The sequence below is a fragment of the Xyrauchen texanus genome, chromosome 19, assembly GCF_025860055.1.
Source record: "Xyrauchen texanus isolate HMW12.3.18 chromosome 19, RBS_HiC_50CHRs, whole genome shotgun sequence".
NCBI classification, from domain to species: Eukaryota; Metazoa; Chordata; class Actinopteri; order Cypriniformes; family Catostomidae; genus Xyrauchen; species Xyrauchen texanus.
In genome coordinates this window covers 36315388-36337373 of record NC_068294.1, presented here as the reverse complement: position 1 = coordinate 36337373, position 21986 = coordinate 36315388, and the positions used below count along the sequence as shown (strand labels likewise).

The following is a 21986-nucleotide window of genomic DNA, read 5'->3' as shown; positions in this document are numbered from 1 at the left end:
TTCTATTGTAAGGAACATGGAAATAGAGACTCCAGCCACTATTGTTAAATGCATTTCAGGTACCAGAGCGTTTGACATCAGATCAAATTTGCAAGTGCTGGCTAATGCTTAATGTAGATTTTCTAAAATTGTTATTCATGTCGGCACTAATGATGTCTGGCTTCTCCAGTCAGAAATCACTAGAGATAATGTTAAAGAGGTGTGTGAACTTGCAAAAACTATGTCAGACACTGACATAAAATAAATATATTATAATAATATTTTTTATAATATCCATCCATCCATCCATCCATCTTCAACCGCTTATCCGAAGTCGGGTCGCGGGGGCAGCTGCTCCAGCAGGGGGCCCCAAACTTCCCTATCCCGAGCCACATTAACCAGCTCTGACTGGGCTGACCCGAGGCGTTCCCAGGCCAGTGTGGAGATGTAATCTCTCCACCTAGTCCTGGGTCTTCCCGAGGCCTCCTCCCAGCTGGACGTGCCTGAAACACCTCCCTAGGGAGGCGGCCAGGGGCATCCTTACCAGTTGCCCAAACCACCTCAACTGACTCCTTTCAACGCAAAGCGAGCAGCGGCTCTACTCTGAGCTCCTCACGGATGACTGAGCTCCTCACCCTATCTCTAAGGGAGAAGCCCGCCACCCTTCTGAGGAAGCCCATTTCGGCCGCTTGTACTCGCGACCTAGTTCTTTCGGGTCATGACCCAACCTTCATGACCATAGGTGAGGGTAGGAACAAAAATTGACCGGTAGATCGAGAGCTTTGCCTTCGGCTCAGCTCTCTTTTCGTGGACAACGGTGCGATAGAGCGAGTGCAATACCGCCCCTGCTGCCCCGACTCTCCGCCAACCTTCCGCTCCATTGTCCCTCACTCGTGAACAAGACCCCGAGGTACTTGAACTCCTTCACTTGGGGCAAAACTTCATTCCCTACCTGGAGTACGCACTCCATCGGTTTCCTGCTGAGAACCATGGCCTCAGATTTAGAGGTGCTAATCCTCATCCCAGCTGCTTCACACTCGACTGCCAAGCTTATCCAGTGAGAGCTGAAGGTCACGGACCGATGATGACATGAAGACAACATCATCTGCAAAAAGCAGCGATGAGATCCCCAGCCCACTGAACCAGCACACCTTCCCCACCTCGACTCACCTCGATATCCTGTCCATGAATATCACAAACAGGATTGGTGACAAAGCGCAGCCTTGGCGGAGACCAACCCCACATGGAATGAACTCGACTTTGTGCCGAGGACCCGGACACAGCCCTCAGCTTTGGACGTACAGGGATTTTTATAATATATTATATTATAATATATTTGTATTTATATATATATATATATATATATATATATATATATATATATATATATATATATATATATAAATACAAATATTCAGATAATTAAAAAGCATTACATTCTTGTGGCAGAAGAGATAATCATTAATAAGACGATACAAAAAGCGGCTTTAGAATACAATGTATTTGTTTACTAACATATTATTGATCATAAGTCAATCATTGGCATACAGTTCACACCAATCCATTTCACAAGTGAATTTGTCAATCAGTCTGAGAATTATTATGTGGGCTTGTTTAAGGACCCGTCAATTTACATCTACGTCAGACATTTTTTTTTTTTATTAATGCTTACAAAACTTTTACATCTAAGAGGTATATTAAAACAAACAACAGCAAAAAGGAAAATAAATAAACAGTTTAATCAAAATACCAAATTGTTTACATATTTCAATACACTTTACAGCTTTCTTGTTACTCAAATTGGAAATTGTTCTTAGGTATTGCTGAACCTCTGAATTAAAAATTAAAACTAATGGTTTATAACCACCATACTTACATTTATAAATACTAAACTTTGTCAACAAAAGCAGAACATTAATCAAATAATATTCCTTGTGAAGAGACATGTCATGGCTAAAAAAAACAAATAAAACATTTTCAAAACAAAGTTTAAAGCTGGGAATAATAGGATTTCTAACAATTTTGCAGAAATCAGACCAAAAACAAGTCAAGTAGGGACAACTCCAAAATAAATGATAAATGAAATATTTCCGCCTGCAGACGTCAAAATGTACAGTATATATCGACATCACAATTAAATCTCTCTACAAGAAAATAATTAGTGGGGTAGTACTTAAATAAGTTTGAAGGACATTTATTTTATATTATTCGTGATTAAATATTCATGGGTAACTTCCAAATTTTGGAAGTCCAGCCACACCCTGCGTCAGACATGCTTGTGTAGTGTCTCGGGTGCATTGCATCATAAATATCAAATATTTAGGTCACTGTGTCAAGTTAAATATAGTTTAATACTCAATCTTTAAACACATCTTGAGATCCATTAGTTCACGTTTGCGCTCCTTCAAGGGTTACTTTCTTGCGTTTAAAACCCATTTCTGTGTTGTCTACTGAAGTTTTTTCTTCACTGTATAAACGGCGCATTGCTCATACAACTGAAATTTCACTTACTGCCATCTGGAGTAAACAGGTGGTACTACAAGCTTGCATTTCTCAGGGAATGCCCACAGACCTTATTATGGTCTGTGGGCATGCGATTAAATGCGTTAATTTTTGTAAAATTAATCGCACTGAATTAACGCATTAAATCGACAGCCCTAATATATATATATATATATATATATATATATATATATATATATATATATATATATATATATATATATATATATATATACAGTGCATCCAGAAAGTATTCACAGCACTTCACTTTTTCCACATTTTGTTATGTTACAGCCTTATTCCAAAATGGATTAAACTCATTATTTTCCTAAAAATTCTAAAAACAACACCCCTTAATGACAACGTGAAAGAAGTTTGTTTGAAATCTTTGCAAATGTATTACAAATAAAAAAAATAAAAGAAAATCACGTTTACATAAGTATTCACAGCCTTTGCTCAATACTTTGTTGAAGCACCTTTGGCACAATTACAGCATCAAGTCTTTTTGTGTATGATGCTACAAGCTTGGCACACCTATTTTTGGGCAGTTTCTACCATTCTTCTTTGTAGGACCTCTCAATCTCCATCAGGTTGAATGGGGAGCGTCGGTGCACAGCCATTTTCAGATCTCTCCAGAGATGTTCAATCAGGTTCAAGTCTGGGATCTGGCCATTCAAGGACATTCACAGAGTTGTCCTGTAGCCACTCCTTTGTTATGTTGGCTGTGTTCTTAGGGTCGTGTCCTGTTGGAAGATGAACCTTCACTCCAGTCTGAGGTCCAGAGCGCTCTGGAGCAGGTTTTCATCATTGATATTTCTGTACATTGCTGCATTCATCTTTCCCTCGATCCTGACTAGTCTCCCAGTTCCTGCCGCTGAAAAACATCCCCACGGCATGATGCTGCCACAACCATGCTTCACTGTAGGAATGGTATTGGCCAGGTGATGAGCGGTGCCTGGTTTCCTCCAGACTTGATGCTTGCCATTCAGGCCAAAGATTTCAATATTTGTTTCATCAGACCAGAGAATTTTGTTTCTCATTACCTATATAATATTATCATATGTATGTACTGTAAATACAGATGATATTTATATACAGTTGGTCAAGTTGGTAATTATCTCAAAATAATGATCAGGGGGATCAGGACGTGGATGCAAAGTGTAAATTGAATACATAAATGGACATAAAATAGTAATTATTTTATTATGCGAGAAGAATGAAAACACAAAAATGTTCAAACAACATAAAACTAGCCAAGAAATTGCTTTCTGGGACAATTGTCAATTACACAGTTCAGCAGTCATTAAACAAAAGTATTTGACTGCAAAATGCCATGATTGACCAATCAGAATCAAGTGAGAAAATTCACTTTTTATTCCATCAAGATGTTGGACAGCTTTAGAAGAAAAATGGGTCAAAACAGTCCAAACATCTTTCTGTTGTTGTAACAATTCGAGAGTGAAATTACAACGTTTGAAGGTACTTTTTAAAGGAACCGTAATAATTAAAATAGGACAAATTCATCTCTAAGTACAAATCAGGCTTCTATAATTTACCTTAGTGACCTACACTGACCTTAAAGGCTATTTAACATTCCTTGAAATACAACAGAACTTTCCCTTGACGGCCATATTATGACAAACTAATCAAAGAATCCTTTTAAACCATTGTTGAGATACAATATATGTTGCTTTAAGCTCTCTGACCATGACGGAAGCATTCCAAGCTTATACAATACCTTTGCATTGTCAATTTCGTCAAACAAATTATTGTCCTGTCCTGGGTCTTCAGCCAAGAGGTATAGCTCACCTGCATGGAAGTCTGTCATGTTAGGTTGACAGTGGAGGGGGTCGAAGCCCACCCATAAGGTGAACCGATAGTCAGTGGAGCGAATGGAGTATCCCATGATGCGGATGTCGGCTAGGTCAGGCAGGTCAGAGTTCTCTTGGATAGAGTCAGATGGTCGAGGGTACTGGCTGAATGAGTAGGCCTCTCTGTTGAGCTCTCCATGTCGGTAACAGATTAGATAGGCCAGGTTGGAGCCCTCCGTGCACAGCTCGATCTTAAAGGATTGAGAGGGACAGTGGCGGACTGGACGCAGCCCTGCCAGGTTTGACAGCGTGGGGAATATATCGACAAGTTCCACCACACTCTCGACCACATGACCTAAAACACATGCAAAAAAACATTATCTGAATGCATTTGTGATTGTGAGATACAGATGGCTGTGTACAGACTGCAAGGCAATAAGATATATCATGTTTACAGCAAGTCAGAATTTTTGGAACCAAAAGAATGCACAACGAGATTTTCAATAAATGAAACAGCATCTCAATTAACTTCTTTACAATGACTCCAAAATATCGAACTGTACGGATTGCAAACAATTTTGGTATCTGAACTCTTTAAGAGGATCATAAAATAGAAGCATCGGCTCATTTTAAATTTTTATTAATTGTTTAACTTTAACGTTAAACATATCAAGTTTGGTGTGAACAGGGCTTCTCGAAAGTTTTTTCCAAAAAATGTAAATATATACGAATGTATACATTTTTTGAGAGTTTAGGGAGAGTGACTCGATGTCATTCGCTATGTTATATGAGAGTGGGCAGTTGCTGTTACAGAGGGCAACAGTTGGGTTCTGAAAGTAAAAATCCCTTTAATTTTTCCATTGATGTTTAATTTTTTACTATAACTTATAACGTTTTAAAGACAGACCTGCCGTGAACTCTGAGGTTGTTAAACAATTCTATTTGCTTCTATTAAAGCCATCAGTCCATGTTATTTCAACGTAATTTTTGGGAAATCATGTGTAGTAGCGGAATTCCTGGTGAAAAACTACACTATCCATGATCCTGAAGAGAAAGATCCACCAATCAGAGAAGTGCGGACAACAAAGCATACCAAACAAGCTCAGCAGTGACCGCCCACTTTAATGACACACTGTAAATGAGTGAATTGAGTTGGCCTCCCTGCACTCTCAAATGATTTATATATTTGCAAATATCTGAATTTAGGTTTATATTTCCATATTTTTTAAATTTGATTACTTCATTCGCAATGCTTCATGGGATCGTAGTTCATTCCCTCATTGAATGCATAAGTATACAGTCTTGAACGTTCGTCTTTTTAACCAATTTTCAAATACTTTTATGCTTCAAATCAAAGTTTGTAATGTTGTGATCACCTGAGAGCTGGTTGTTTTGGTACATGGCTTAAGATGATTTTATGAAGGATTTTAAGAAATCCCTATGGAAAGAAATTAAGGGAAAAATACTTCCAGAACCAAGACGGTTGAAAAAGTAGGCGAGCACTGTTGCACTCCATTCCCGTTTTGATGGTGTGGAAGAGTGAGTTCTCTGATTGGTGGTTTTCTGTTTAGGATTATGGGTAATGTAGTTTTTCAGAATTTAGCATCAACACAATTTAAAGAAAACAATTAAGTTGAAATCATGCTGATTTGTGGTTTCGAAGCATATTATCACTTAATCTCAAGAGCTCACGTTAGCTCTGTCTCCAAACATATTTATTGCTATATAAATATCTCTCTAGGAGAAAATTATGTAGTCTAATGTATAAAAATTATATTTGTGTACGACACTAAAATCAAGCATTTAAGCACAAGCCTTTAGATAAGGGATTTATAAATGAGAAACAAATTGAATCAAGTGCATCCAAACTTTTGACTGCAAGTATATGTGTGCACTACACTATCAGCCAAACCTTGGTATTGCACAAAAAAATTTCAAAACTAAACACATTTCAAAGCTCTAAATGGACCGATACTTCAGCCATAACATATTTTCCAGAGAGTTGATATGAAATGCTTGAGTGACTTCAGTTGGAGCTTCAGATTCTCAAGAAGGATCCCGCTGTCTTCACATGTTGACAGCTGTTTTGAGTAACGTTACCTTTGCCAAAATGCCCCTGTGTGCTCTGAAACACATCGATGAAGGGGAATATCTTCTCCCCAGGCCGAGGGAAAGATGAGGTCACACCTGGCTTATACACGATCAATGGCACTCGGGTGGCCACATCAAAGTTGCTGTATTTGGCCCACTCACCATGTTCCCCTAATGACCAACCTAAGAAAGATTTAAACATGAGAAAATCCCAATGATCATTCCAAACGGTCTTGGCACAAGACGGTTTCTCTACATTAGGGCATTACATAAATGTGACCTGATGAATTAATCCAACAAACTAGTATTAGAGCTATTTAATGGATTGCACACATGTTTGCAGCATCAATTTGCCAAAAAAATTAATTCATAATAATTCACAAAGTTATCCTAAAAAAAAAAGTGACTTGAATTTTTGCAAATTTGCTTGCCCGTGCAAAGGTCAGTACCATAATAGTACCTGTTCTGAGTATTTGGTTGCTAGGCTGTTCTGGGTGGTTGCTAAGAGGCCAAGTCAAGCTTACCGGTCCCCAATCTCTATAATATTCCAGTCCCCAAAAATTATTGGATTTTTATTTTTCAGCCATATTCTCTGCCTGATTACTTAAAGTAATAGCACACCTCTCCGTAACAGATCCCACAATTTGAGGTATAATTCCCTTCTGTAGCACAAATGGTGTGGGACAGGTTAAATGCTAGAGATTTAATACAAATCAAATGCTTCAATTGCTGCCATCTAGTGGAAGTAACTTGAAAACAACAGGGTGAATTAATAGAACTTCACTGAACAAACCGTGATCTGAGCTGAACACTATGATGGTGTCATTGGTAAGGCCGAGATCATCAAGGGCATGCAAAATGTTTCCAACTTGAGCATCCATGTATGACACAGAGGCAAAGTAGTGTTGTCGAATCTGCAACTAAAAACATGATGTTAAAAGGATCATTTTGCATTTGAAAAGAAATTGTGTTTGAGATTTGAATCTAGGGCCTTTAGAGGCCTAGGGCCCTAAGCCAAGCACTAGACTACCATGTAACACTTTGCAATAGCAGAGCTTTACTTGAAAACATTCTTCAGTAAAAATGAAAGAAAACTGAACTAGTCACTGAGCAATAACTTCATATAATAACTCCATAAAGAATCCAAATCAGTTTCCCTTAAAGGAATATTCCAGGTTCACAACAAGTTAAGCTCAATCAACAGCATTTGTGGCATAATGTTGATTACCACAAAAATGTATTTCAATTGTCCCTCCTTTTCTTAAAAAAAAATATATAATCTGGGTTACAGTGAGGCACCTACAATGGAGGTGAATGGGGCCAATCCATAAACATTAAAATATTAACTGTTTTAAAATTATAGCCAAAATATGTGAATAACGTTAACATAATATTAGTGTGATAAAATCGCTTGCTAACCTTTTCTATGTAAAGTTATATCCAATTGTACAGCTTTGTTGATAAACGACCATAGAAATTAAAATTTTACAGCTCAAATAATACAGCTAAAATGTTTTAACAGATGAAGTAATATAAGTGTTTTTAATCAAATTAGAAGCTTCACATTTCTGCCTTTAAACCCCTTAAAACATTGACCCCGTTCACTTCCATTGTAAGTGCCTTGAACCTTGATTTTTGCTATCTTTAAAGAAAACGAGAGACGAGTCAAAATACATTTGTGTGTTAACCTTTGTGGAATAATCAACATTATGCCACAAATGCTGTCGATTGAGCTAAACTTGTATTAAACTCTGAATATTCCTTTATGTAAAATCACTATTCAATTCAAAATGAATTCTCAATTAAAAAAGAAGGGCTCAAAATAAATTGAAATGATTATTGTATGGGGGAATCTCACAAAAATCTGTCTGGCTCATATTTCACCACATTTTGCATTAACAAAATTAAGCCTATTTTAGGATCATAATGATTGTTTTTTTTTGCATTGTGATATAACTTTCATGACAATTAAGCACATTTTACCCCAATTCTCATTACTATTATCATTAGATATAGAGATTACTAATGAGAATCATCCTGACCGGTAACAATCTCTATTTTTTTAATCCACATAATTTAACGGCAGTACAACAATACTAACATAATGTATCAATACTTTGCAATCTCAATAATATATATATATATAATTTTTTTTTTTTACAGAATTACATTCATGATAATTAGAGGGGAATGTTCTTAATTGTCATGAAAATAATGTCATAATGCAAAAAAATTGTGTTGGTCCTGAAAACAGGCTTACTGTATTTTATTTAGCTAAATGTATTTCTTTACTTTGATTTTTGGGTGAAATATTCTTGATAAGGCTTCAGAGTAGTCCAACTCCTGTTTTTTGTGTGCTGTACCTGAAAATCTTTAGGAATGGGGCCATACGGAAAGCTCAGATTTAACGCCTTGACATCTTCCCTTTTGCGGATGTCAGTCCAAGGGTTGTATGCCACATTGGGAAGCTTCTTAGGAACATCAGGGTCTGGAGCCAGTGTCATGCTTTCAACAGGATAGAGCTTTAGATACTCCTATAACAAAGTAATACATTTCAGATTACAGACAGGCTCCCATATAGTAAGTCATTTTTTTATTGTGTAAAGTACATACCCGTGGGATTCTGAAAGGAATATGTGGCTTATAGAAGCCTACTGCCAGGAAGAATGGATTTGTAGAGCCTTTCATAGACTCCAGCAGTCGTATGGCCTCTGCTGTATTCTCCATATCAGGAAGAGTTCCTAAAGGCATCTCTGACACATCCACTGGACACAGCAAATTACTGTGCAATGTGCCATCTTTGTTTTTACAAACCTAACAGATAAACATGAAATACTGAAAATAAACATCAGAAACATGCAGAAACATACTCCTAAGCGGTATGCAGCAAGATTTCATACATAAACTACTTTAAGCATTATTATGTTAAACTATGCATTTTTTATTATTTTTTGTAAATGCAAATTTGAGGATACCAAACTTTATAAAGCCATTCAAATCAGATCCTTAAAAACAGTTTAACAAGACCTCAATTGAGTAACAAGTTAAGGGGCATATGTCAGACTTCTTTCAAACTTAAGGGGAAGATCCCAAGGACGTACCAAGAGGTCAGAATGGTCTGAACTTAAAAGTGAGTCACTAGTATGACTTCAAAATGAGACCCAGCAATAAAACCAACCTTATACATACACTTTCATCTGCTTGATATTATTGACGTTGCGACTACCATCACTTTACCAAGTTATTTAAGTTTCTCTGCATTATATTTCCAATACTGCATGTGTTTGAAAGCACATACATTGGGGTAGAAGTGTGAGCACCTATACACACACACACACACACACTGACCTTCCTCTTTTCATATTTAAAAGAGGGTGGATGATATGGCGGTACAGACCAGCTGTACGGGTAATCATCCGTGTGGTTGGAGGCAATGCCTTTAGGACAAGCACATAAAAGAGAAACATTATTAGTTTAACATCATACAAGACAGTTAACATGGGAAAGGACACATCTGAACAGGTGACAAATAAAAAATATTTTCAATACATACATACATACGCAGTGAATCGATAAAAAAAAATAAAAAAAGAAATCGCACAATTTCCATGGTACGTGGAACATTAAAACAAACATTAAAATTAGGGCTGGCGATTTTACAAAAATTAACGCAATTAATCACATGCCCACGGACCATAATAAGGAAGAGTCCTGAGAAATGCAAGCTTGTAGTACCACCTGTTTACTCCAGAGGGCAGTAAGTGAAATTTCAGCTCTATGAGCAACGCAGAGTTTATACAGTGAAGAAAAAACTTCAGTAGGCAGAACAACTCAAACATGCGTTACGTTCTTGCGTTCAAAACACTCGAAGGAGCGCAAATGCGATCTAAGGGATCTCAAGGGCCCGGTTTTTCAAAAGTAATCCACTAGGATTTTGGATAACGGATTGGATCAAATCTTGAAAATGGGTTTTTCAAAAGAAAAAACGGATTACATAATCGGATTAGATCACGTAATCCAATCTTGGTTTTGATCTGGATCAAACCTTTAGTTTGGGTTTTTCAGAACTTTTTTGTAGGATTTGGATCTGGATTAAACTGATCCCATCAGAAGGGTGGATTCAGCGTGGATTTCATGCACAAAATGTAATGAAAACTTCAAAAATGTATCAAATAATACTATATTTGGATCATGCAGTATCTTACAAGATATCCTATTTATTCATAAGGTTTTAATTTTATTTGTTCATCCGTCAGGCTACAGTGATTAGGTAGGCATTAACATATTCAGCCTTCCAGTATAGGCCTACAGCAAAATAGAAAGAGTTTGGCCTCATAAAATAATCCCCCAAACAGCTGTCAAAATTGACCAAAAACAATAAATTTTATTCTGTCACTAATTGATATATATATTCATCACAATCGAAAATATTTTTGTTTTTAGAATATTTATTAGTGATGCATGCAATGATTACACAATAACCAAAAAATGCAAAGAATGGCAATCACTGATTTTTGAAATCCAAAACAAATCCAAATCAGAAATAGTGTCTAACTATTAGGTCCCTTGTTGCACGTCCTGTTTGCTCGTTCTGGCAGAATGCAGGAGGTTGGTTAGGGTCTCCAAGGGGCTCAGGTGCATCATTGTCAGCACAGAGAGGGACATTGCGCTTAGTAGCGATGTTGTGCAGGACAATACAGGCAAGGGTTATGTTGCATGCTTTCTGTGGTTCCGCTCTCAGGTAGTTAAGGCATGCAAAGCCTCTTAAGAACTCCATTTAAACGCTCAATTGCACATCTTGCTCTGCAATGAGCAGTGTTGAAGCGTGCCTGCGCCGGTGTATTTGCTGTTAGAAAAGGAGTCATCAGCCATGGTAGGAGTGGGTAGGCACTGTCTCCTAATATTATGCCATCCGGTCGGTTGGTTTGGAGGTCTCTATATAGAGCGCTCTCCTCAGGATGCGTGCATCATGGACAGACCCAGGCCACTTGACAACGCAGTTGGTGATGATGAGGTCAGCATCACACACAAGTTGGACATTGATGCTGTGCCTCCCTTTCTGTTTATAAACTCCCATTCATTCTCACGAGGTGCTTGTATATGCACATGTGTGCAGTCGATTGCTCCAATAGTATTGGGCATATTCCCCAAAAGAAAAAAGCTGCGCTTGGCCTGGGCAATCTGGTTGTCCTTTGGAAAAGAAACAAATTCATTGACCAGGCTGGCCAGTGCGATTGACACATCTCTCACCACATCACACACAGCTGATTTCACCACTCCCATACAGTCACCAACAACTTGATAGAAAGTCCCATATGCATAAAATCGGAGAGCAGTGAGGATCTGGTCTTCCACAGACAGACCGTGACTCCTTTGGGTTCTGTGTTGAAGTTTTGGCCTGAGAAGGTTCACAAGGTACTCTATATCAGCCTTCCCAAAGCGAAACCGGACATACTGCTGCTCAGTGGTGTATTGCTCCAGTGGCTTGGTACGTTCAACATACACCCTTTGACGATATCCTCTCCTGGCAAAGTGGTGGTGGCGGTGGACAACACCTGCCATTTCACTGTCTCTCTGTGAATCCTCTGAGAAAGGCTGATTTATATGGCTGTGTAGTTGGTCTTTTCAAACACACCTATTACAACTGATCAGTTTTGGCTGGTGTTCAATTGAGGCAATTGGACCCAAGGCCTATAATTGATGAACAATGTTCACTATAGTAAAGCAACGGAACCATGGACTCAAGAAGCTGTAACTTCACTGCTGCTGAAACCAATGCACTACTAGAGGGTGTTCGGTGCCATTATGGAACAATAGTGGGAAGTTTTAATTCTGCTAAGGATACCAACAAAAAGAAAAATGACGTTTGGATTTTAATCACAGAAAATGTGAATGCCATAGGGTCTGGCCAGAGGAGGACCACAGACCGAATCAAATTGCGGCGGAAGAATCTTCAGGCCAGGGCAACAAAGGACCATGCTGAAGCCAAAAACCCACAAACAGGCAACGAGCCATTTAAGAGGGGAGATTACACAGATGTGGTCCTCGACATCATTGGAGGTGAGAAGTCGCAAGCTCTCCATGGTATTCAAGGTGTTGTAGGGGATGGCGAGCCTTGGATTGAGGAGGAGGAGGAGAATCTGCCAGTTCCTCCTGAGGCTGATCCAGAGAGCGTATTTATATTGAATCTCAGCTCTGTTCCTGTGGAAGAAGCTGGATCCTCATTGGTTGAGCCAGTGGTAGTTGCCACAGGATCTCAGAGGAAAGCGCCCTTCATCAAACAAAGATGATGATTACAAGGCACTTCTGCAAAAAGAGACTAAAAGGGCAGAAGCACAGCTTCGTCTGGCAGAGGAACAACTGACTCTGACCAAACTGCAGCAAACCAAGGCCAGACTTGAGATCCGCCTCCTAAAGGCTACGCTCAGACAAGCTGGTCTCTCCACATCAGATGAGGAAGTCTGAAATTATTGTGGAGTATTTGACATTAAGTCTTTTTTTTAATTCAATACATCTATATTTGAAACTTGTTATAAATATCCTCAATGTACAGTGTTTGTGTTGTAGGTCTCAGATGAGCGGACTGCTGGAAGAGGATGGGGTGAGGTTTTTCTTGTTTTTAGTTTTTTTTTAAATGTGTGTGTTTTCATTTCAAATAAAAATAAACTTATATTGACCCCACACTGGCTATTCTACTTGTTGCTCTTTACATATCTATAGTTCTACACTGTGATTTCCTATCCTGTTTGAGCACTGGTTATCCAGATTTGGTGATCCTGAAAAGTTCCTATCCAGATCAGATTGATCCAATCCGATGTTGCTTTGAAAAACTGGCTCAAAAGTAATCTAGATTACGTGATCACGGATCGCAAAAAAAAGGATTACTAAATCCGGATCAATTTTATCCTGATTAAACCTTTTGAAAAACTGGGCCAAGATGTGTTTAAAGATTGAGTATTAAACTATATTTAACTTGACACAGTGACCTAAACATTTTATGTTTATGACGCAACACACCCGAGACGTCTAACGTAGGTGTAAATTGACGGGTCCTTAAACAAGCCCTAACAATAAATCTCCAAATGATTGACAAATTCACTTGTGAAATGGACTGATGTGAACTGTATGCCAATGATTGACTTATGATCAATAATATGGTAGTAAACAATACATTGTATTCTAAAGCCGCTTTTTGTATATTGTCTTATCAATGATTAACTCTTTTGCCACAAGAATGTAATGCTTTTTAATTATCTGAATATATACACATATATATATATATATATATGTGTGTGTGTGTGTGTGTGTGTGTGTGTGTATGTATATATATATATATGTATGTAAATATATAATTTTTAAATATTTAAAGATAACTATGTATAATTATATATAGTTATAAATATGTATAATCATTATATATTGAGTTATTGTTATATGAGGGGCTTTCTCAGCAAATATTTGTATATGCGATTAATCGCAATTAATTAATCGGGACACCATGTAATTCATTCGATTAAAATGTTCTATCAATTGACAGCCCTAATTAAAATGTAATCATAAATATATTTTCTTCATATCCTGCATCAAAGAACTTGCAAGTAATTGTTAAGTCATAATTTACTTTATTTAAATATAAACATGTTAAAATTTAGTTTTTTAAAATAATTAAAAAATAATTAAAGTATTTTGATTTAATTATTTGTATACATGCCATAAAATCAGTTGACATGTATTTAATCAGTTGACATGCTGTAATTAAAAATCAGCAAAATCTTCTGCCATTTTACAGTGGACTTTTTTTAATGATAGGATCAAACGGGCAGAATCAATTCATATCAAGCTTTGTTGGCAAGATAAACTTAAGTGTACATTGCCAATGCATTATTAGAAACTAAACATACAGATACAAAACAAATTGAATGTTGTTTAATTTAAAGTTTAATTTGTTGAAGTTTAATCTCAAAACTCTTTCTCTTGCTGCTGTTCAATCTCTATCGCGCACACGCTGGGTCTCTCTCTCGTGACCCATTTGTGACTGAGATTTAACTTCCTGGCTGATGTCTTGAGATGTTGCTTCAATATATCCACATATTTTTCCTTTCTCATGATGCCATATATTTTGTGAAATGCACCAGTCCCTCCTGCAGCAAATCACCCCCACAACATGATGCTGCCACCCCCATGCCTCGTGGTTGGGATGGTGTTCTTAGGATTGCAAGCCTCACCCTTTTTCCTCCAAACATAACGACGGTCATTATGGCCAAAACAATTCCTCCAAAAAGTGAGATCTTTGTCCCCATGAGCTCTTGCAAACTGTAGTCTGGCTTTTTTTATGGCAGTTTTGGAGCAGTGGCTTCTTCCTTGCTGAGCAGCCTTTCAGGTTATGTCGATATAGGATTTGTTTTACTGTGGATCCTCCAGCATCTTCACAAGGTCCTTTCCTGTTGTTCTGGGATTGATTTTCACTTTTCGCACCAAACTACATTCATCTCTAGGAGACAGAATGCGTCTCTCCTGAGCGGTATGATGGCTGATTTATTAAGATTTTCCCATGATGTCAAGCAAAGAGGCTCTGAGTTTGAAGGTAGACCTTAAAATACATCCACAGGTACACCTCCAATTCAGTACACCTCATGTCAGAAGCTAATAGGCTAATTGTCTAAAGGCTTGACATAATTTTCTGGAATTTTCCAAGCTGCTTAAAGGTACAGTTAACTTAGTGTATGTAAACTTCTGACCCACTGGAATTGTGATATTGTCAATTAAAAGTGAAACAATCGGTCTAAACAATTGCTGGAAAATATTTCTCAAGTCATGCACAACGTAGATATCCTAAGCAACTTGCCAAAACTACAGTTTGCTAATATGAAATCTTTGGAGTGGTTAACATTTTTTTTTAATGACTTCCACCTATGTGTATGTAAACTTCTGACTTCAACGTTATTTATATATTATGTATGTTTTTTTTTTTTTTAAGATAAAAAAAAGCATACGTTTTAGGTGGATACTCCACCTTTTCACAAAAAAAAAATTCACTCTCTATTTGTAGGACAGTATAGAGTAGACAGGAAAGTAGGGGTAAGAGAGGAGGAATGGGCTCAGGACATGACACAGGCTGGACTCGAATCCATGGGCCAACAGTTTTTATATGTAGCGAGTGAACATTTGATATATATATCAATATTTCAAAGTACAAATATATATGCGTTCTCAACACCTTGCTGTATAGCAGCGAAACCTGGACGACATATGCCAGACAGGAAAACCGCTTGAACAGTTTCCATCTTCGCTGCCTGCGTTGAATCCTTGGTATAAACTGGGAAGATAAGATCCCCAACACATCTGTCCTGGAACAGACAAATTCCCACAGCATGCACCTTTTGCTAACTCAACGTAGGCTGCGCTGGATAGGTCATGTGCGCCGTATGAAGGATGGCCGTATTCCCAAGGATATACTGTATGGTGAACTAGCTACAGGGCACCGTCCTGTAGGCCGACCAGCACTGCGTTACAAGGATGTTCTCAAGCGTGATTTGAAAACCACTGGTATATCCCCAGATACCTGGGAGTCTCTTGCAGAAAATCGCAGCGCATGGAGAACCACAGTAAGTGATGGAATCCAAAGGGGAGAAGTGAAGAGACTCCAGCAGTTGAAGGACAAAAGAAGTCACAGGAAGGAGGGGAAACTGAGCCATGACTCCAACCCGCCATCCAGCTTTGTCTGCCTAAATTGCGGCAGAGACTGCCATGCAAGGATAGGACTACTGAGCCACTCCAGATGTTGCCAACAACAAAATTGACTGAAAAAGATAAAGAAGGCGCAGCCATTGTCTTTCGAGACAGAAGGGGCCTATATATATATGAATGAATAATAATTATACAAAAACTAGAAATGTTAGTAAAAATAGTTATCATAGAAAGCAACTTAAATACAATCAATGAGTCAAACACAATAAATCTAAACTGGTCCAATGCACTTATTCTAGTTACCTGGATGGAAAACTTTGCCCACTGATAAAGTGGTGTATCCATTAGACTTGAAGTATTGGGGAAGTGTAGTGTAGTTTCCTGCATGAACTCTCCAGTAGGAATTGAAATCATACAGCTTTGTGGTGTCTGGCCTTCTGCTTGTTAGGAAAGACACCCTACTTGGTCCACAGACAGCTTGCTTCAAGAGAACATAATGGCAGGTGTGCATCAGTAACTTACAAATAAATCTTGATATACAATCATTCTCGCGCATGTTTATGTATTTGATGCCCAATAATAAGACATACCTGTGCATATGCGTTATAAAACACTGTGCTCATAGATGCAAGTTGATCAATGTTCGGTGACTTGACCACTGGATCAGAGTAGCAGCCTAAACTTGGTCTTAAATCATCCGCAATTAAGTACAAGATGTTAAGGCGTTTATTATCTATTGCAAAAACATTCTGTTCCAAAAGGTATAAAATCACAACAGGCAACCACATTTGCGTATTTTCAAACATTATGTGAATATCCTGCGGGAATGACGTGAAGATACTGCGAATATTCAATACTATCGCATCAGCATTTTGATTTTGTGTTCTACGTCATGTTCGATTACTTTTAGTGTTTTGTTTCCTGGGTTTCAAGACACGCCCCTTATCACATTATCTCTTGGGTCTGCTCTTAAAGTCACAGTACACGTTTTCATCTCGGTCTATACAGCACTGTAGGCAAGTTGTTTGTTAATAACATTGTTTGTTGATATTCAGTCTGTTTAATTGAATCAAATAGTCATCAGTTAATCATTAAAATCTAAACTAAAAACATTTCAGAGTACTTATGTATTCTCTGACTAAAGAATACATAAGCTGCTCTGCTTGCAAACCTTTTCGGTAACACTACAATAAAGTTACATTAGTTAACAATAGTTAACAACATTAGTTAATTTGAACTAACAATGAACAGTATTTTTACAGCATTTATTAATCTTGGGTCAACATATAGTAGGCTAATACATTTTTAAAATCAAAAGTTAAGTTTGTGCATTAATGTAATGCATTATGAACTAACATGAACTAGCAATGAACAATTGCAATTTTATTAACTAAAATTAACAAAGATTAATAAATGGAAAAAAAAATATTTTCACCTCTTTATTTCAGCTTGTGTATCTCTCCCATTATTTAAACCAAAATCAAACCATTAAGGTGTCTGAACCAGTAACAAGGTTCCTCACAAGAGATTTATCTGTCACAGCAGTTCTAAGGCAACAGTATGGGTAAGTTTTTATTTTATGCTGAATAACTTAATATAATACTGTTCAAATAGTGAAGAGCATTTTGAATAAGTATAGCAGTGCATCAAATTGTATTCCTTATATATATATATATAAATTATTCATGAAGGCTTCAGGTGACATATTTGGAGACATCATGAAAATCAGAAATGACAGCATAGCAGGACAAACTATCCATAAAGTGTATGATTGCTTAACTCACTTGTCACATTTGTTCCAGTTAACACATTTTCAAAATATATAGTCTTTGCGCTATATATGTTAACAAATATTTATTCTTGTTGAAGGTGTTGAAGCCTCCAAAAAACTGGCTGACCACGATCTGGCCTAGATAAAGAAATACAGGTGTATGATCACCAAAGTTGGCAAAGCAAAGAAGATGGACCCAGCCGTGATTGCATGCCATCATATCCAGAGAGTCGAGAGCTGGAGCCGAGCCATACTTAAAGATAGGTGGGGAGATCATGGCAATGGCTTTGGCCTTATGAAGGTTGGTAAGAGGAGCAGGTCTGTTCTTTTTTGAAAATCAGGACATGCACTTAGGCTTGCACATAAGAAAAGAATCAAGGCTGACTTTTAGATTAAATGGAGAAACTATGTGTCGGCATTCCATGAAAAACATTTTTACACCAACAGGGAACAGTTGCAGCTTATTTTGCTGATACTTCTGAACATTTTCAATTGTTCTCTTCTTTGCTGATGTTTCATTCAGCAAATGCTACCACACTCTAGTAGGTGCATGGGACAATGAGATGCATGTAACACAAGCAACAGATATACTCATTGACTATATTCAAGCAATTGTAAGACAATCTAGACCTAGGAGCAACCAAAAACAGCCTTGGAAATCTTAATGAGCGAGCAGGGGAGTAACGCTTTAGAAGATCTGATAAATATTGGGGGGCAAGATTATGAAGAGCCTTGTAGGTGATGATTAGAATCTCTCACCATATGCGGTATTCAGCAGGTAGCCAGTGGAGTTGCTTGAGTATGGGAGTAATGACTTCTAGTATGGGTGAGGAGGCACACAGCAGAGTTCTGAACATACTGTAGTCGTGAGAGTACTTTTGCTGGAAATCCTGTTAAAACAGAATTGCAATAATCCAAGCATGATGTGACAATAGCATGGATTACAGTCGCTGCATCTTAATTGATCGTTTCATTGATTTATTGTTCTAGTTTATTACTAAAACATTGCCCATGTGAACTCTACATTTAGATTGTTTGTCAAGTGTGATTCATAAAATATTTCAGTATTTTAAATAAATGTTAATGGTACATATGTATGCATCATTCACATGTGTCATGTTCCAGGAAGAATCTCAGCCTACAATGCAGGTGTGAAGAATGTCCGTTCATATGAGCATATGGACTTTGTCACCACAGGAGATGACTATGGGAATGATGTTATTGCCAGAGCCCAGTAGTTGAAATATAAGGGTTATGAAGAACAGGTTGTTAATCTGTTAAATTGAACTTTCATGTGAAATTAATCCTCGATTTTGAGAAAATAATAATATAATGTGATTATTCCTCATGATTAAAGTTATTTTAATTGAATGAATGAAATACTAAATAAAAGAAAGTTTATGAATTATAATATTCTTATTTGTTGAGTCTTTCTAACCATTGTTTGTAAATATTTTCCAAAAGGATACTTCATTAAAAAATAAAAATTCTGTCATAATTTACTCAAACTGATGTTGTTCCAAACTTACTTGCTGGTTACTTAGTAAATCTGAGACTATTTTATTGATGTCAGTGTGTTTTCCAAAAGTTTCCTTAAATCAAAGGTACATTTGTGGGATAATGTTGTGTGTAACTAACTACCAACATGTTACTTCCTATTTTAATTAATATATACAGTATATATATATATATACTGTATATATATTTTTTATTTTTATTTTTATTTTTTATTATTAATTTTATTTTTTCTATATATATAAAATAGAAAGTACAAAAACAGTGGAAGTCATGTTGGTAGTTAGTTGTTGTAGATGGATCATCTACAATTATGAAAGTTTAGTAATTATTTTGCCCCGCCCTAACACAAGCATTTCCTAGAACAAGAGAAGAGAAACCAGTCCCACTACAATCACACCATTCAGGCGAATCAGGTGATTTCTCTTTTCACAGCAGTTCTGATTAAACATCATGGGTAAGTATGATACTATTAGGTGCTGAATAAGGCCTTATTTCATTTGATACTGTCCAAACAGTGAGTTTGAGGCTAGCAGTGCAACATGTACTGTATAATTAAGTTATTTGTGAAGTTCAATAACTTTTAGATGATCTTTTCCATATTGTTCCTAGCATGCGCTTTTGGAGACATTATGAAAATAGACACCACTGGGGCATCAGATGTGACAGCAAGACAGGACAGTTTACATGTTAAGGGTATGACTGCTTACAAAGTGTGTTCATATTTGTCCATTAAAATATACAGTATTTGCACTATATTACAGTTAATATAAACAATTACTTACTCTAGTCAAAGGGGTTGAAGCCTCCAAAAAACTGGCTGAGCACGATCTGGCCCGTATGGACAAATACAAGAGTATAATCACCAAAGTTGGCAGAGCAAAGAAAATGAACCCAGCCGTGATTGCTGCCATCATATCCAGAGAGTCGAGAGCTGGATCCATTCTAAAAAATGGGTGGGGTGATCATGGCAATGGCTTTGGCCTCATGCAGGTTGGTAAGAGAAATAGGTCTATTCTATTTGAAATCATAAGGCTGGACACAGACTTAAAGTGAGGTTATATGAATCATTAGGTAAAATTCAAGATTTTTAGACTAAATCTGTCTCCTAGATTCAAATGGAATACTATTGTTGTACAGTATATTGTTTTACTCAATGGCTGTGTTTTCAATGAAATACTAGCTGTACACTATATACTGCCAATTATAAGTGAAACTGTATTAATTGTTCCACTTTAAACATTTAAATGACCTTGCATCATTTGTTACATGACCTAATTACAATGCATGTTTAATTCAGCAAATTGTGTATTGTTATTCTTGTTATCTTGGAAATAAACAGTTAATTTATTATTAACAGTTATAGATTTTACAACTTTTTTTTCCGCTAACTTGCCTTTTCCCTTCCCTTTTAACTTCCCTTTTCCCCAGAATAGTAGCATACTGTAGTTCCTTATGAGCTTCTGACAAATATACACATATAAATGATCCACATAAAGCTGAGTATATGAAATTGTTTTGCACATATTCAATTGTTCTCTTCATTACTGATGTTTCTTTTAGGTTGACAAACGCTTCCACGCTTTAGTAGGTGCATGGGACAGTGAGAAGCATGTTGAACAAGGAACTGACATACTGATTGACTTTATTAAAAGAATACAAGCTAAATTTCCCCAGTGGTCTGAAGAACAGTGTTTTAAAGGTAAGCTATGATTACACTGGGAGACCCAAAAAATGCCCCGGTTGACCTTAATAAACCTTGGGTGAGAACAGATGAACAGTATCACTGGAAAACTAAAAAAGTACATGAGGCCTTTGTCATTTTACAAAGGTTTTACAAATATAAGTCTACAGAACATGAACTTAATATCTGTGGTTGTGTTATATCATCTGTTCCAGGGGGAATCTCAGCCTACAATGCAGGTGTGGGGAATGTCCAGTCATATGAGCGTATGGACGTTGGTACAACAGGAGATGACTATGCCAATGATGTTGTTGCCAGAGCCCAGTGGTTCAAAAGCAAAGGTTACTAAAGAACAGCATTTATTGTGTAACTCTTACATTAACCTATGTGAAACTAATCAACTGGTAGAAGAAAAAACAACACGGTTTGAAGGAAATTACAATATTGGGAAGAATATTTCAATATAGATTAAGATATGGATTTAGGTTTATAGATTACTGATACAATCTTTCCATTTTAAAATGTTGGGATGTTTTAAAAATAGTTTGTTCTTTAGCTTTTGCTTCTCTATCTTCTGTATCCAGCAACTATTAGTTAATGCTAAATTATGCATTAGCCTATCTATGATGATGATGATGATGATGATGATGATGAGATGAAATAAAACACAATTATTCACTCAAATCATGTGTCTATCAAGTAATACAAGGTTTTTATGAACAATCTTTAGAATGACATCATACTCTTGATTCAAAGTGTTTATGAACCATCTTTAGAATGACATCATACTCTTGATTCAAAGTTTTTATGAACAGTCTTTAGAATGACATCATACTCTTGATTCAAAGTGTTTATGAACAATCTTTAGAATGACATCACACTCTTGATTCAAAGTTTTTATGAACAGTCTTTAGAATGACATCACACTCTTGATTCAAAGTTTTTA

At 37.0% G+C, this 21986-nt stretch overlaps 2 protein-coding genes and 1 pseudogene across 3 annotated transcripts; 2 read left to right on the top strand and 1 right to left on the bottom strand.

Moving 5' to 3' along the window:
* Nucleotides 1–2734: 2734 nt before the first annotated feature.
* Nucleotides 2735–16981, bottom strand: ids (iduronate 2-sulfatase). The gene is made up of 8 exons (XM_052150341.1): nucleotides 16661–16981; nucleotides 16374–16551; nucleotides 9732–9820; nucleotides 8997–9197; nucleotides 8747–8917; nucleotides 7177–7303; nucleotides 6393–6566; nucleotides 2735–4647 (listed from the first exon to the last, which is right to left on the bottom strand). The coding sequence occupies exons 1-8, from the start codon at nucleotides 16874–16876 to the stop codon at nucleotides 4124–4126; spliced, it is 1680 nt and encodes a 559-aa protein (XP_052006301.1). The 5' UTR covers nucleotides 16877–16981; the 3' UTR covers nucleotides 2735–4123.
* An 820-nt stretch (nucleotides 16982–17801) lies between these two features.
* On the top strand, nucleotides 17802–19079 carry LOC127660108 (lysozyme g-like; annotated as a pseudogene).
* Nucleotides 19080–19727: 648 nt separating this feature from the next.
* LOC127659934 (lysozyme g-like) lies at nucleotides 19728–21716 on the top strand. 2 transcript variants are annotated; one of them, XM_052149934.1, is made up of 5 exons: nucleotides 19728–19813; nucleotides 19969–20052; nucleotides 20147–20349; nucleotides 20920–21058; nucleotides 21256–21716. In XM_052149934.1, exons 1-5 carry the CDS (start codon nucleotides 19810–19812, stop codon nucleotides 21387–21389), a joined length of 564 nt encoding a protein of 187 aa, XP_052005894.1. In that variant the 5' UTR covers nucleotides 19728–19809; the 3' UTR covers nucleotides 21390–21716. The 2 variants fall into 2 exon arrangements, with proteins under 2 accessions (XP_052005894.1, XP_052005893.1); XM_052149933.1 differs by lacking the exon at nucleotides 19728–19813 and having other exon boundaries at nucleotides 19944–20052.
* Nucleotides 21717–21986: the final 270 nt, after the last annotated feature.